Source organism: Aythya marila, assembly GCF_965140915.1.
Source record: "Aythya marila genome assembly, chromosome: 14".
NCBI classification, from domain to species: Eukaryota; Metazoa; Chordata; class Aves; order Anseriformes; family Anatidae; genus Aythya; species Aythya marila.
The window spans coordinates 19,658,710-19,673,209 of record NC_139055.1 but is presented as its reverse complement, the minus strand read 5'-3'; the positions used below and the strand labels follow the sequence as shown (position 1 = coordinate 19,673,209).

General features: G+C 44.5%; 1 protein-coding gene across 1 annotated transcript in view; it reads right to left on the bottom strand.

Moving 5' to 3' along the window:
• Positions 1-6,746, bottom strand: part of STK32A (serine/threonine kinase 32A) — a gene marked incomplete at its 5' end in the record, with an annotated part of 31,041 nt that extends 24,295 nt beyond the window's left edge. Inside the window, 4 exons of the mRNA XM_082771317.1 lie at positions 390-563; positions 711-862; positions 1,902-1,957; positions 6,695-6,746. Coding sequence (XP_082627443.1) covers positions 390-563; positions 711-862; positions 1,902-1,957; positions 6,695-6,746 — 434 coding nt within the window. The remainder of the gene's footprint in view (positions 1-389; positions 564-710; positions 863-1,901; positions 1,958-6,694) is intronic.
• Positions 6,747-14,500: the final 7,754 nt, after the last annotated feature.

The window sequence follows — 14,500 nt, the reverse complement described above, 5'->3', positions numbered from 1 at the left end:
TATACGACAACAGAAGAATTCTGAATCCAGATGCTTATCCTTTGCAGACCGGAACAGGCTTTAATGATCTACAGATAACTAAACCTTTTAGAGACAGCTTTTTGCAGGATCAGCAAACAAATACACTTTATTATAGCTATCCCAGAAGGAGAAATAACATGTTCTCTGCTGCAGAAGTATATGAAATACTTTTTTTTTTTCTTCTTCTTCTTTTTTTTTTTTTTTTTTTTTTTCTGAGAAACCTAGTATTTTACATAAAAGCAAACATTTGTAGGAGAAGATTTTGTTTAAATCTTAACTTCATATTTGTCCTTTCAGATCACAGAGGAAAAGATCAGCCTCTTCCACAGTCTATGAACTTCTATCCACCTATGAATTTGCCCGCTGACCTGTGGATGATGCGTCTGCTCTGGAGGTAGTCAAGGGCCAGTGCCAGCTCACAGATGAAGAGTTTCACGGTGCCTTCTTGGAATCGCACATTTTGTTGAAGATGGTAACGCAGGTCCCCTCCAAGCAGCAGGTCTACAACCATGAACATATCTTCCTCATCTTGGAATGAGTACCTAAAAAAGCACAAACATGGCTCAAGGAATATTTATATATATATATAAAGAACACGTTAAAAAAGGACATATGGTACCTCTGCGAATGCTTGTAATTTCATGGAAATTCTTCACTTGGTATCAGTAAATAAAGGAGAAATATCTTACCATAGATTTACCAAGAAGGGGTGTTCCAGGCCCTGCATTATCTGCAGCTCCTTAAAAACATTTCTCACTTCATTTCGCTCCAGACACTTCTGTTTATTCATGTATTTCATGGCATACATTTTCTTGGTATCATTCTTTTGTACAACACACACCTAAGTCAGTAAATCAAGTGATAAAACAGAGATGATTTGTCAGTAAATTAACACAGGCAAAACACAGTTGCCTGAGCAGTCTCCAGGTATCCTTAACAAAGCCCACGTTGAAAAGTCCCAGCTCTATGCACTTCTCTGCAGCTCTGGACATTGCCAGTGAATACCTCATCCCATTTTCAGCTGAAGAAACAATTTCTGTGGGGGAACATGAGGGGAGGGAATTTATCACCACAAAGGCAGGAGACAGGGAATCACAGGAGTAAACATTTAATTTATTAGCAGTAATAAATCTTGATCACGTTCCATCAAATGGTCCACCCCCCCAAAGCAGTTACTGTTTTCAGTTGAAGAGGCCTTTCCACCACAGAACTACAGGCTGGGAACTGGGGAGCAGCACGTGAATTTCTCCCTTCTTCATTCAGCTAAGCTTCATTCAGCTTGCTACGAACCTTGGCCTTTGTTTGAGGCACATTGGATTTTGAATTTTAACCCTTCTTAATGTTATATTTTACCAAATCTAGAAAGAAATGTTGCTTTGAAGAAAAACTTGGAGTTAGTAAGTGTGCGAAACATAAAATTTAGGCTAGATTTTTCAGATTTGTTTCTAAAACAGTTTAAGAGTTTGAAATGAAATTACAAAGTTTCAGTCAACCTTTTATGTTTCACTACCAAATAAGTCTCTTTGTCTAGAGATTTGTCTTACTCTGTACATAAAACATACCCTCTTTTGGCATCACTGTGTTCAGTGTTGCTTTGCTGCAGAATCTTAGAAAATGTTTATCCAGAAACATAGCAAAATTCATCTCATTTGGTTTATCAGTATCTCATTTTAATCTCCTTAAATCCAATTTGTGGCTATGAAACAGATGAGGAGTCAGGTTCTGATTCTTTCTTGTTTACCATGAGTTGAAGCTCAGGTCAAATCCTGTTGACAATGCAGTATTTAATTTCTTTCTCTCACATGATCCTGTCTAATTTGTCCATTTTCTCAGTTAAGTTTCTAGTTGTCCAAATGCTGATTAGCTCACAAAATACTTACTTTTCCAAAGCTGCCCTTCCCAATAGCTCGCAAAATTTCAAAATGGTCAAAGGTGACTGCAAGAAAGAGCAAACATTCAAACATTAAATGGCTAAGCAACAGTTTGATGAAATTACAGTATTTCTACTTTTTCTTTATGAGAGAAGAGATTAAAAAAATGAAGGATATCCTAGCAACTTTCGGTTGGTTTTGGAGATGCCTCTCTTTTTAGTCCCTTCCCTTCCTCCCTCTTCTCTCCTGCCTTTCTCATTTTTATACTGACACCAGGACACCGCATTCTTGAAGTGGGTCTTGTGCCTGGCGGGCCACCAGCTGGATCATCCCAGCTGCCAACACCATTCTCACAGCCAGCATGCAGGGCTGCAGGGGACACGGCTGCTTCCCAGTGGCCTCTCTGGTGGTTTGGTCTTAGGCACCAGACAACATAGGGGGCTGCAGAAGGCGATGGACCCTGTACCAGGAGCCGGGAGCCTGTGGAGAAATGCTGTCCTCTGTGGTGAGGGCAATGAGGGCCAGTTCAACACTGACTTCAGCTCAGCTGGGTGTGCCCTGTGGCATCCCTCCCTTCCTTGCTGGGGCTGACCAGCACCAGCAGGGATGTCAGCTGATTTAATAATGTGCTAGAAGGCAACTGTCCAGCTCACATAGGCAGGCACAGCTCCTGGAAATACCTGTCCTCCATTGCCTCCAGGAGGTCTGACCCACGGCTCTTCCCATCACTGCCCTGTACCAGCACAATTGTTCTGCAGGTAAAGCCCCACCACACAAGAGTTGGCACCAAGTCCGGCACCATGCTAAATGGTGCAAATCCAGATGAGTTAAGCCAGCAGCCTGAGTTTGCATGTTAACACCCTCTACCTCTATTATATTTTAATACAAATGCTTTCATTAATATGTTAACACCTTCTACCTCCTCATTTTTAATATTAATATTTTCAGTAATGTTTAAACACTGGTTCTAAGAGAGCTAAATTGCATATTTTTATTTAAGACTGTTAAACTAGGTATGATCACACTTCAACTGCTCTGTTTTAGCTCTCATATCATCCCACATTTTCACAGTGAGCCAACCCAGAGTCTCACTTCCAAACAGGACAGATATTGGTGGTGTCCAAGGACAGGAACCAAACACATGCATTTCATACTGAATCGACATCTACAGATTTGAAAAGCCTCATTTCACTGCCTGATTGCATCTAAAACAATGAAAAACCCAACCACTTGCCATTCATAGAGGAAATTCACATGATATGCCAACTCAAACAAATAAATTATGTTTAAGAGATGCCAAGAGGTATAATACAACTGCTATAAAGGACCACATAAAGCATAAGCATGAAATACCATTCTGATGGCATATATAAACCCAGATTTAAGGAACAATATTTAGATTAAAAATATAGAACCTAACTAGCCATGAAAAATGTCCTCATCAGAGATAAGTCAGCCCTGCCAAAATCCCTAAGCTCCCCCTGCCAAGTGGAAGTCAATGAGTCAGGGGACATCAGTCCTCACAGTCCTGTCATCCATCCCCATACAGCTAGCACAACACCGCAGGGTCTGTTACACTCATCTTCCTTTTGCCACTGTAATTTGCCCCATTTTCATTATGTTATTGCTCTCCTTTCCTTCTTTGCTTGGCAGCCTCCAACACACAAGTGGTATTGCAGGACTGGGAATGCTATGGCAAGTCCCTCAGTATCTGGGAGCTAAACTGGGCACAGAGCCAGGCCCAGAAACAAAGACACATCTAAAGCTCTACTCCATCCTTTAATTTAATTTAAAGAGGGAAAAGCTGATGAGAGACTAGAGAGGACACTGGCTGAAGACCACCAAATGATGTATGTCCATCTTGCCTACTCATTGTCCTCAACCACTCTCTATGGGCTTTGAGTTCTGAAAAATTTGGTCAGCTCAGAGAACATCTGGCTGCCATCCTCAGGGATGCTTTCCACATCCTTTTGCCCAGAAGCTGCAAAACCAAAATCCGGCTTTTAACATGGTCTCATCCTGACTATATCAAGAGCTGAGATCACCTTGCAGCACTGAACCTTCTGTCTGGTTATTACATTTTCTTTTCATCTCACTAACCTGTTATCCACAACTGTGCCTATTCAGATGGAACATTGAGAGGAAAACAATGCTGCCATCCCACTTCACTGCAGACAAACAAAGGCCCTTGGTAAGTCCATCTCAAAAACAAAACAACAACAAAAAACACAACAAAACAAACAAAAACCTGTGCATCAGGCACCCTCCTGCCCTGCCACCTGCCCCAGTGGCAGCAGCAGCCACGGTGTTGAGCCCGGGGGCTGTGGGATGTGCTCGCATACACCAGGGCACACTAATGCCCAAAGCGCCCCTACTGTGCTCTGCTTTGCACAGGCCCTGGGGAGCAGTCTGCCCGCAGCACAACTCAGGGGCTGGAGCCTGCTCACCAGTGACTGCAGTCTGGTGGAAACCTGCTGGTGTCACGGGGCGGGCAAGCGGTTGTGCTGCTTCCTGCTTGACCCAGCAGTTCTTAATTGACGATTTACTTCAATTTGAACTGGAATTAGAATGACAGGAGTGTGACATCTAAGGTGATACACTCTCTGGTCACAAATTTTCCAAGATAATGGAAAAGCTAATAGGGTAAATATGAAAATCAAACAAAATTATAAGCCCTTGTCTTTTTTTATTTGGGAACAACAGGCTGAACAGCCACACACATCCCGCTCTCATGACAAGCACAGCAGCACAGAGCGTGAGAGCAGCAGCAATTCACCAGCTCCCTCTGCGCACAGCCCCCTAGATGCAGTGAGCAATATCTCTGCAGGGTGACTAACCCAGGAGTATAGGGAAGGGTAGGAACCACAGTGGGGTAACCTGCACAGCAAGGGGAACAAGCATCATTTTTCCCTTTGCCAAACGGCCTTGTGCACCAGTAGCTGCATACAGACACCCGACCCTAGCAGTGGGACAGTTGCAGCCATGGGCTGAAGGCTTTGATGCCTCTCAGGATAGTCACTGCATTTCAGTGCTGCTCTTCTGGGTGAAGAGTTCCTCCTTCTTTCTTCAAGGACTTCTTTCTTCAAGGAGCTGAGTGACAAAGACCAAGGCTTGGCCAACATCCCCTTACATCCACCCAGTTTTTAGGGCTCCCCAGTTGATGACACTGCATGGAGCCTATGGTAGAATTCTGTCAATGCCATTTCAGACACTCAGGACCATAACAGACCTCCTTCCCCTCAAATAGGATCATGGAGGTCCTCCACCCCTCCCAGAGTGCTTCAGGGTGACACGATGTCCCAAGGCTCTCTGCCTGTGTTCCCCTGCCCACATCACTGCCCAACTCCTCATTACATCTTGCTGCCCTGTCCTCTGCTGATCAAGTTTCTGAGAGAAGTAAACACAACCATGTACATCCAGAGTCAGAGCTGGTTGAGAATTTCAGTTTATCCAAGCCTACATTTCTTAAAGCTAACCATTATAATAATGTTATGATGGGAAGCAATGTAGCTTTTTTTTTATTATTTATTCTTTTTTTTTTTTTTTTTTTTATAAATGTAACCTCCAAAACAAGTGAGAATGGGGGAAGTATGATTAACAAAGCTACAGAGATGGTGGCCAAGGCAGCAGGAAAACTGAGGATGTGTCCCTCCCAGCCATCGCTACAAGCACTACTCCTTCCCCATGTAGGTGAGCACAGTGTACCTGCAAGACACATCAAGGTGAGGTGGCCTCAGAGTGAAAGGAGGAAGAGGCATGTGGGGACCCTGAGCTTATCGCTGTCTATAGATTTCCTGAAGAATCACAGGCAAGTTATTGAATATAAAGGTGTTATGTCTCTATAAGCTGTGCCAGCAAACTTCAGCACAAGGAAATCATGATCAGATCTGCCCTAAACACCCTTCCCCTGACATGTGTCACACTCAGCACTTTGCTGGGCCTGATAAATATCACACATTTTCCACAAAGTGCTGAAACAAACTGAGAGCTTAACTTGGGAAGAATGGGAGTTACCCAGGATAAACCAACCATTTTAACAATTCACAATTGTTTAATATTTGATTGGAATTCTTTTCTTTGGGACAATAGTTTACATGAGTCATCTATATTCTTGTATATTTTACTTCTATTTGCATTTATTTGTATTTGTCCACATATGCATTTTAATATTGTACTCATGTGGAAGACCAAATGGAAGTTAGTAAGCTGACTAATACAGTAGAAAACACAAATTTATGGAACAATCTTTTAATAACTGTCTCTACAATCTTGGCAGCACGGTAACACCAGTCTCCAAGGCTGCTCTCAGCAATGCACCCTCCTGTTCCATGCTACCAAGCCCAGTCTCTCCAAGTGGCTCTCCTGCCAAGCCCAAAGCAGGGATGGGACATGCATTGCTCAAGCTGTCTTCCCACCACACTTCGTACCAGTCCTCCTTGGGCTGTGATCCCCAAAACAAGCCTTCACTGCCTCTAGAACTGCGATTTCTTCCCTGCCCTTGAACTGCTTGGCAGTGTCCCAGGGACAGCTCAAAAACCATACCTCTCCTGGAGAGCTGCTCACCCAGTGCCCAGCTGCAGGAGGGAGGTGAAAGGACCACCTAACCTCTGGCCGCATCTCTGCAGCAGGCCAAAGGCTGGGGGCTGCTGCAGACCACAGCACTCCTGTGCTTAACCGAGGTGCCTGGATGTCTGCAGTCCCACCACAGCAGCTGGCAGCTGCTCTCAGTTGTGTTGCCCTTGGGATATCCTATTCACTGGTAAACTTTGCAGTCCCAGACACCAGCTGGGAAAAGCTCTTACCGTCTTCATTTTCATCAAAGGGTAGTGACTTGCTGGAGGTATTTGCACCCATGGTGTGTTCTGCCCAGGCTCGTCTCTTCCCACTCCTCTCTGTTACATTACCAAAGCTAGCACACAGAGGATGGCGCCGTCCTGGGGGTCACTCCTAGTAGATCTGTGCAATGCTCTGCTGGTGCATCCTGAAGAAGGCAGGAAGCAAAAATGTGTCATCACTGAGGATTAGGAAGCACTTTTCAGCCTATAAATTTCTTGCTGGATGTTGAGTGCAGTACAGACAAAACTGACCAGCACTCAGCTCCTTCCCAGCCAACTTTGGCTTCACCTGCATCGCTCAGTCAGGAGTTCAGCTCTAGCTTTGTGCCCTAGGTCAGGACAATAACCTTAAAACAAGTGCCAAAGCTTGTCTGAAGCTTAAAGCTACCCCTGCATTTGTGTGTATTCCTGAACTAGGCTGCACTGATGTAAAACTCATCCCCAGTATCACAATCCTGGGAATCAAACTGCAGATCAGACTGTAGCACCTGCAAAAAGTGACAAATGGCTGAGTGTGTAGTGGGATCTGCCCTCCCTGAGTCAGCTGGAGCCAAGAGGTCTTCCAGCCCTCCCAAAATCTCCCCAGAACTCCCAAGAGGCATACAGAACAAACCAGAAGCAGCTCACAGGGCACCCTCTGTGAGGCATTTTACAAAGCCAATTGCAGCCCACCCGTGCTGCCCCTGTGATTCACACACAACTCACTGTTCCCAGCAAAGAGCTTCCCAGGGAAGCATGCATTTCTCAAAAGCTCTCCCCTGCCCTAAGGGAAAACAAACAAACAAACAAATAAACAGACAAACACAAAACAATGCAAACTATTCAAAAATGTAAATTCTTGAGTTCTTATCTTGGATGACTTAAACAAGATCAAAGAATAAAACAAACGCAGCAAGTGTTCATGATATGTGGCAATGCCTCTGAACGGAACAGACTGAGACAACAATCTGGAACAAAACTACATGAGCACTTCTTTCCAAGCTCCAAAACTTACTATTCAGAATGAAAATGCTTTAATAGCCATAAATCAGGTCTGCATACTGATGCTTCTACATCCCAGTGATCTTATTGGTGGCAGCCAAGGTCAGTTGCTCAGGAAAGCTTTCTTGTATAGGAGTCTGTAGCTTAATTTATTTTTGAATATACTTTGATATAAAAGTTTTCAGGGATGGGGAGTGCAAGGTCCTTGCAGTTAAGCTAGTCTGGATAATAATTACTAGGATTTATATCCTTATAAGAGGTACCCAGGGTACAGTAATGGTAAATCTTATCCCATTTCACATTGAAACTTCACAGAATGATTAAAACCATTATTTTCAGTAGGGCTAAGACTACTAATGCTTTCACCTTAACTTTACTCTTGGTCGGATCACTGGCTCCAGCCAGCAGCGGTCCCCAAGTCTCCCCAGTCAGTTTGATGACTGCGACGGAGTTTTTACAGGCAGGGGAATGCAGCTGGCCAGGTGTGCCCATGCACCTGCCTCCAGAGCTGTGGCAGCACATCCTCATGCTTCCAAGCAGGTTTTATCCTCAACAGATAAATGTAAAATGAAAGCAAAGCAGAGGAAATGTAAGCACTGGAGTGTCATCTCCAGGCTTCTGCTCTCCCTCTGCAAGCAGGCTGTGCTGCCTAACAGGGAAAAGAGCTCAGCAGGATTAAGAAAGGGTTTAGGTGTTTATACAAAAGGTGAGCAGCCAGTTACAGGGTCCAGGAATAATTTCTCTCATCACCTCTTCATTGCTCAAGCAAGGGGATGCTGTCACTGTTCTGCTGAGCAGCTGAAACTGGTCAGTAACACAACAATAACAGTTAGATTACTTTAGTTCCAGCATGTCTGTCACAGAGAAACTGAAGATTATTCTGAACTCTTCTGGAGCTACGGGGGAGTTCAGCGAAGGAGAGCAGGTATTGCTCGGTGTCGCCTTTGTGTCTCACCCTGTTGCAGCCCTTCCTCTGGCAGCATGGCCATGCGACTTCCCCAGTGCAGAAAATGACTAAGTTATTGCCCGTGACAAGGCAAATATTCCAAGCCCGTGGAACGGGCAGTGTCCTCCCCCCGCAGAACTCAGGGGGAAAGCGTGGGGGACGCAGACCCACACGGGGCTGACGCGGACCCGCCGGGAGCCCCGGGGACGCAAGGAAAGAAGGCGCTTACCTGGGGGGAGGCGGCGGGGGGGGACGAGGGGCCGGGGTCCGCGCTGCTCCGCGGGCACGGCGGGTCCCCGAGCGCCCTGCGGATCAGGGCTGCTCAGCCGCGCTGCTGTCCCCAGGGGAAGGACGGTGCCCGGTGATCATCCCTCCGCAGCGGAAACCCTTCTGCCGATTCGAGATGTTTGTGAACCGTCTCCTTCGTTGCTGCCTGGTCTGGGTTTTACCTCTTTTTAACTCGTATGGTGCCGCAGATTTTTACTGCTCTTAATAAGGGAAGGGCCAGGATCTGAAAGCCCCTCCCACGTGCGCTGTGTCTCAAAGCAGGGGATTGCCATCTTCGAGAAGGGGTCTGTCCTACAAGGTGCTGAGCTCAGCCTGGCTCTTAATTCCCTAACTTTAAGCACTGCCCTTCTTTGTCCCTTATTTTCTCGGTGTGAAGTTGAGCAGGACCCTGTCAGAGACAGCCTGAGTTACTTTGCTGTTTGCAAGGCCGAGTCCCAGCAGGCACCCGTCTCCTCACCCAAATCCATTCCTGTTTGAAAGGCTGCTGTAAAAGGGCAGAGGCCACATTTCTCATCCCGTTGCCCATATTCTTTGGACACTGACTTTTCTCTCATCCACAGGTGCTTGGCATAACCTCAGACTCCTGAGACTCCTATGGAGAGCAGTTCTTCCTCCAGGACAGCTAGAGTAAGTAATCCAATTTTAACTGTATTCATATTATTTGGAGAAGAACCAATGAGCTGAAACACAGCTTGGGTTTCCCTAAAATGATCCGAATTGTAGTCAAATGCACAAAACGAAATTGTCTGAAAAATAAACATGAGTGCTGTGGAAAAAAAAAGAGGCTAGATTCACTGCAGAGCTGGACTGAGGACACTCAACATTACCTGGCCCAGAGGTAGGAACACTGATCAAAAATTTGAAAAAATTTGCCTTAAGTCATTAGAAGTCTTTTGTAAACATTTCTTAAGATTTTATTTTGAACAAAAACCAGCAGCCAGAACAAAACAACAGAGTGAAATCAGAACTGTGAAGGTTACAAAATATTAATTCAGAGCTGTTCTCTGCAGAGCGGGTCGTCTGGAGAGCTTCAATATCTCTGTACATAGACAGAAATAAAATACAAGAGCAGAATTCCAGAAAAGGCCAAAACCCCAGCAAATTAGAGGCCCAGAAGGCAGCTCTCCCAAAACCGTTTCTGAGGAACAGACACCCTCTGCCCCACCGAGCCAGCAGGCCACACGCTCCAGTGCCACTGCAGCTCCTAAGCTGCTGCTGGGGAGGGAAGGAGAAATGCACTGCTCAGCTTGGTCCCCATGGGAAGGTGACATGGGATTAATTTTCTGTGGTAAACTGAGAGCCTAATCCCCTTCAGTGGAACTATGCTCAATCTCCAAAAAAAGAGGGCACATGTAAAAAAATGCAAAAAAAAAAAAAAAAAAAAAATCCTGCGGTTTTCTTAAGAAAGAAATGGAGCTTTCTTATTTTGTCAACTCAAAAATATGAGACATGTCCTAAGCACAGCTCTTTATTTTTTTATTTTTTAATTTTTTTTTTCAGTGGGAATAGATAAAGAGACTTTGTTCCAAAAGCAGACATCCATTTACTGAACTAATTCACCTACCTATGTAACATGCTACGAACCTACTGCACAAAAAAGGGGCATTGAGTACAGACAGGTTAGGGAATAATGAAGTGCTGTTCTCTTTCCCATTATCTGCAGTCAGACTTACATTCTTCTTTCACTTCTAGTGACACCCATTTGTCCAACTTCAAAATTTGAGGAAAATGCTGGAAATAGGCTTGCTCTTATATATGAGATATATATGCTCTTATCTATATGAGATCCAGAAACGTCACTGCTGAATCTAGAGAACTACTTGCCTGAAAGGCAAATGTAGCTACCACCTAGCCTCTGTGTACCTACCAGCTACATCTCCAAAACAGACTTCAAAGCTGGTGTCAGAATCGTTTGTGTAGGTTTTCCGCAGGGTTCTTATAACTGACTCACAATAATAAAACCAACACGTCTCAGCAAGTAGACCCAAGAGTGTACAACTGAGAGGAGGTCAGGATTCAGGCACGCAGCAGCAGCAGAAACCCTGCCCCACTGCAGGCTCCCACTGTGCAAGGACGTCTCAGGGAACCAGGTGTGCTCCTGGTCGCACATCAGATTTGGGAAGCAGAAATGAATTTTCTGGAGGCTTCAGCGTGGAGAGCAGACGGCAGTGGGACATGCCTGTGTGAGCCACACCAGGCAGAAACTCAGGAAGTGATGCAGGTGGCGCGAGGTAGAACAGCCACTGCCAGCTTCCCTCCTGCTTGGTGTCACCGGAGTAACACTGCTCTCGATGGTAGAGCTCTGGTGCCTTCTAACGGAGAAGAGGCAAAGCTGGTCTCCCTTCTCTGAAAGTCTGCGACAAATCAAGTGTGCTCTGTGATGTCAGTGGCACACCAAAATCCTTCCCCTCTCACCCGCTGCCTTGCACACATGACAGACCCCAAAAGCTCTGCAAAGGCCAAGAGAGCAAAACACCCAATTATCTCCACAGAATTAACACATATATATTTTAACTCTTCTAGTTTTAACTATTCAGCCAACTACGTTTGTTTGTTTGTTTGTTTGTTTGTTTTCAAGTAATAAACTCATTTTTAGAAATGGCTTATAAGTTCAGCCTCATTTACTGTATATATTTCCTGTAACCATAAGCCCTAAAATAACTGAAATTTTAATCAGGATCCGTATATCAGCTGTAGCTCTCTGGTGGTGTTTAGCATTTAGCATCTCTATACATCAGATTTGGGTATCTGTTGCTGGCATCTTACGGTTAAAGCGGGCTCACTTTCACGAGCACCCAAATTCTACTGAATTAGAGGCGTTTTGAATGCTTTGCAATTCTCATGGGTGGCCGCTTGTTCAAAGGCAGAGACACGGGCACGCACAGCCAGCCGAGCCTCAAGCTGGCAGGTTGAGCGTTGCGATCTTCACCGGGTTTCCCCGAGCTGTCGCCCCGCGGAGGGCTCCCGCAGCCCCCCCGCCGCCGCCAGGGGTCCCCGCAGAGCCGCTGCGTGTCGGCGCGCCCGGCCAAAGCGGGCAGGAGCGCGGTGGCTCCTCTGAAGGGTCTGTGGAAGCCGTCAGAGGCAGGATTTGCTGGGAAAAAAAAAAAAAAAAAGAGCTAAAGAAAAGCAAAATCGTTAGTCTCCTGAGAGGAGACGCCTTCTTCTAGGACACAGTTTTGAGTATGACCGCACAAAAACATCACTGTCTTCAGCACATCCTGTGAAACTGTGCCAACATCACGCATTTTCTTGAGCAAAAGGCTTTGGAAAGCTCTATACAAGGATGGATAAACTAAACAATGAAAAAAAACACCAACTTTTAGGGGTTGGAGAGTTTCTTAGTATATAGTTGACAGATACAATTACTAACTTCAGCCTCAAATGTCAAAATAGTCCACCTCTAGAAATGCCTTGGGGGTGTAGGGTGCTGCTGAGAGCGATGAACATTGCACAGAAGATCGAGGCAGCTGGGGGTCACAGATGCAGCTCTGTGCTTCATGTCACTGTGGCACTGTAAATAGTACTTCATGAGAGGAGAATCCAGGGCAGGTCTGTTATTCAAGCATAAGAGTCAAGCAGCAAATCTGAAAGTGACAGATCCTCACAGAGAGACAGCAGCTGATTTGCAAAGTGCCGTTTTCTACTCCAGTATCTCCAAGAGGGGAATCAGACTGACTGGAGGCTTCTTTGCCTTTCTAGTTTTGATTTGTGACAGAATTGTAAGAAATCATGGTGAAGTTCATCACATTTTCCATATGTTTTTTCAACTACCTTTAACCTGAAAAATGAGCACAAAAGAAGCTGCAGTGTTAATGTAGTAGCAAGGTTAACTTTTTTTTTTTTTTTTTTTTTTTTTTATTTTCCCCCCCAATAAAAAGAAATCTGCAATGCTCCCTCTTCCAGCAGCCATCAGAGAAAGAAATGCCATTATGGCAAAAATAGTACCAATATTTTTTTTCACTTGTGAACTTTTGTCATTCAGGAAACCCTACCAATACCACTTTTGCAGATTGCTTTTTTTTTTTTTAATAATTATTATTATTTTTTTTATTTCCAGCCTACATAACAGAGGAGGTTTTGGGTATAAGGTAATATAGCAAGTTAAAATGCATCATTTGATAAAGTTCCCAGGCTTTTACAGACATGCTGGGTAACACATGTCCCAGATGAGCAGTGACATCCCAGGGGACCCATCATGGAAGTGGAGCACACTGCCAGGGGAGCTCTGAGCAGAAGCTGGAGGACTGAACAGCTGCCTCTGCAGCTTCCTGCATCCCAGACTCCAAACCTTTAATTCTGCTGCAGATCAGAGATGACTCTCATGACAATACTTCCCTAGGGAGCCAGGGAGAACCCAAAACCAGCACACCATTCAAAATATGATTTCACTTTTCCTAGAGAACATAATGCAAAGAATTACTACAGAACTTTTATTGACCCTGAGCCAGGATTGCTTCCCTTCCCCAATCCCCTGACCTGTTCTAGCTCTCCTCCCTCCCTCTCCCTTAATGGAAATGTAAATATACAAAATCATATATATCAGATGGTGTCCCACTCAGACTACAAGCTTATGTCCTGTGTATTAGCAGGGTACATTTCACATATTGAGGTCTACAGAGGAGCATCATGTAGCACTCTCGCTTCTCCTCCTCATCTACCCTTCAGAAAATACACATATGACAAGCTCTTACTGCTGCATCATGATGCTGTTCTGCAGGCAAAACCTGGGACCTTTTTAGTCCTGGAACGTTTTTAACCTCTCTGGTGTGAGCTGTGGTTAAATGTTTTCCAGTGGGATATCATCTTCAAGTAGTTTTCTTTGATTCCTGTTCTTCCTGATGCATTATTGCAGGTAGCAGTGCCTACTGGACACACGTAAGATGAGAAATCCTGCCAGAAATCTTATTAATATAGAATCATAGAATGGTTTGGGTTAGAAGCGACCTTAAAGGTCATTTAATTCTACAACTTCTGACCTGGGCAGGGACACCTAGCACTAGATCAGGTTGCTCAAATATCAATATATCTGTGTGTATGAACCTGAATGAGGGTTACAGCTGAGATGCAGTTGATATCTTCCTAAGTTTCCAGTACTAAGTCCATAAACCTGAAAGCCACATCTCTCTTTGGTGGAGCATAAACAGTAAATGCAAGATTAATTAACATGTGAATCCTAGCACTCTCACTTTAGGGTCTCTTAACTTCAGCATTGTTTGCACAGTAGGTTATGCTACACATGTTCCCTTCCTCTAGTTTGCACAGGCCATTCCTACTTATATCTGGAAAAATTTGAGTCTGTTTTCTGATATGCACAGATATGAAAGGAAATCCACTTCAGTGTATTTCTCTCTCTCTCTCTCTCACCTCATAACGTCATCTAATCTTCATTTTCTTGATTTTAAAAAAAATGTTTATAATGGTTGCTCTTTGAAAAAAAAAAAATAGGGAAAAAATCAGAGCATGGAAACATAAATTTTAAATATGTGTCCACAGAAATGAACACTTTATGAATAACTGTGTGGGAAAAAATAATCAGTGATTTTGTAATAGTTCTCCAA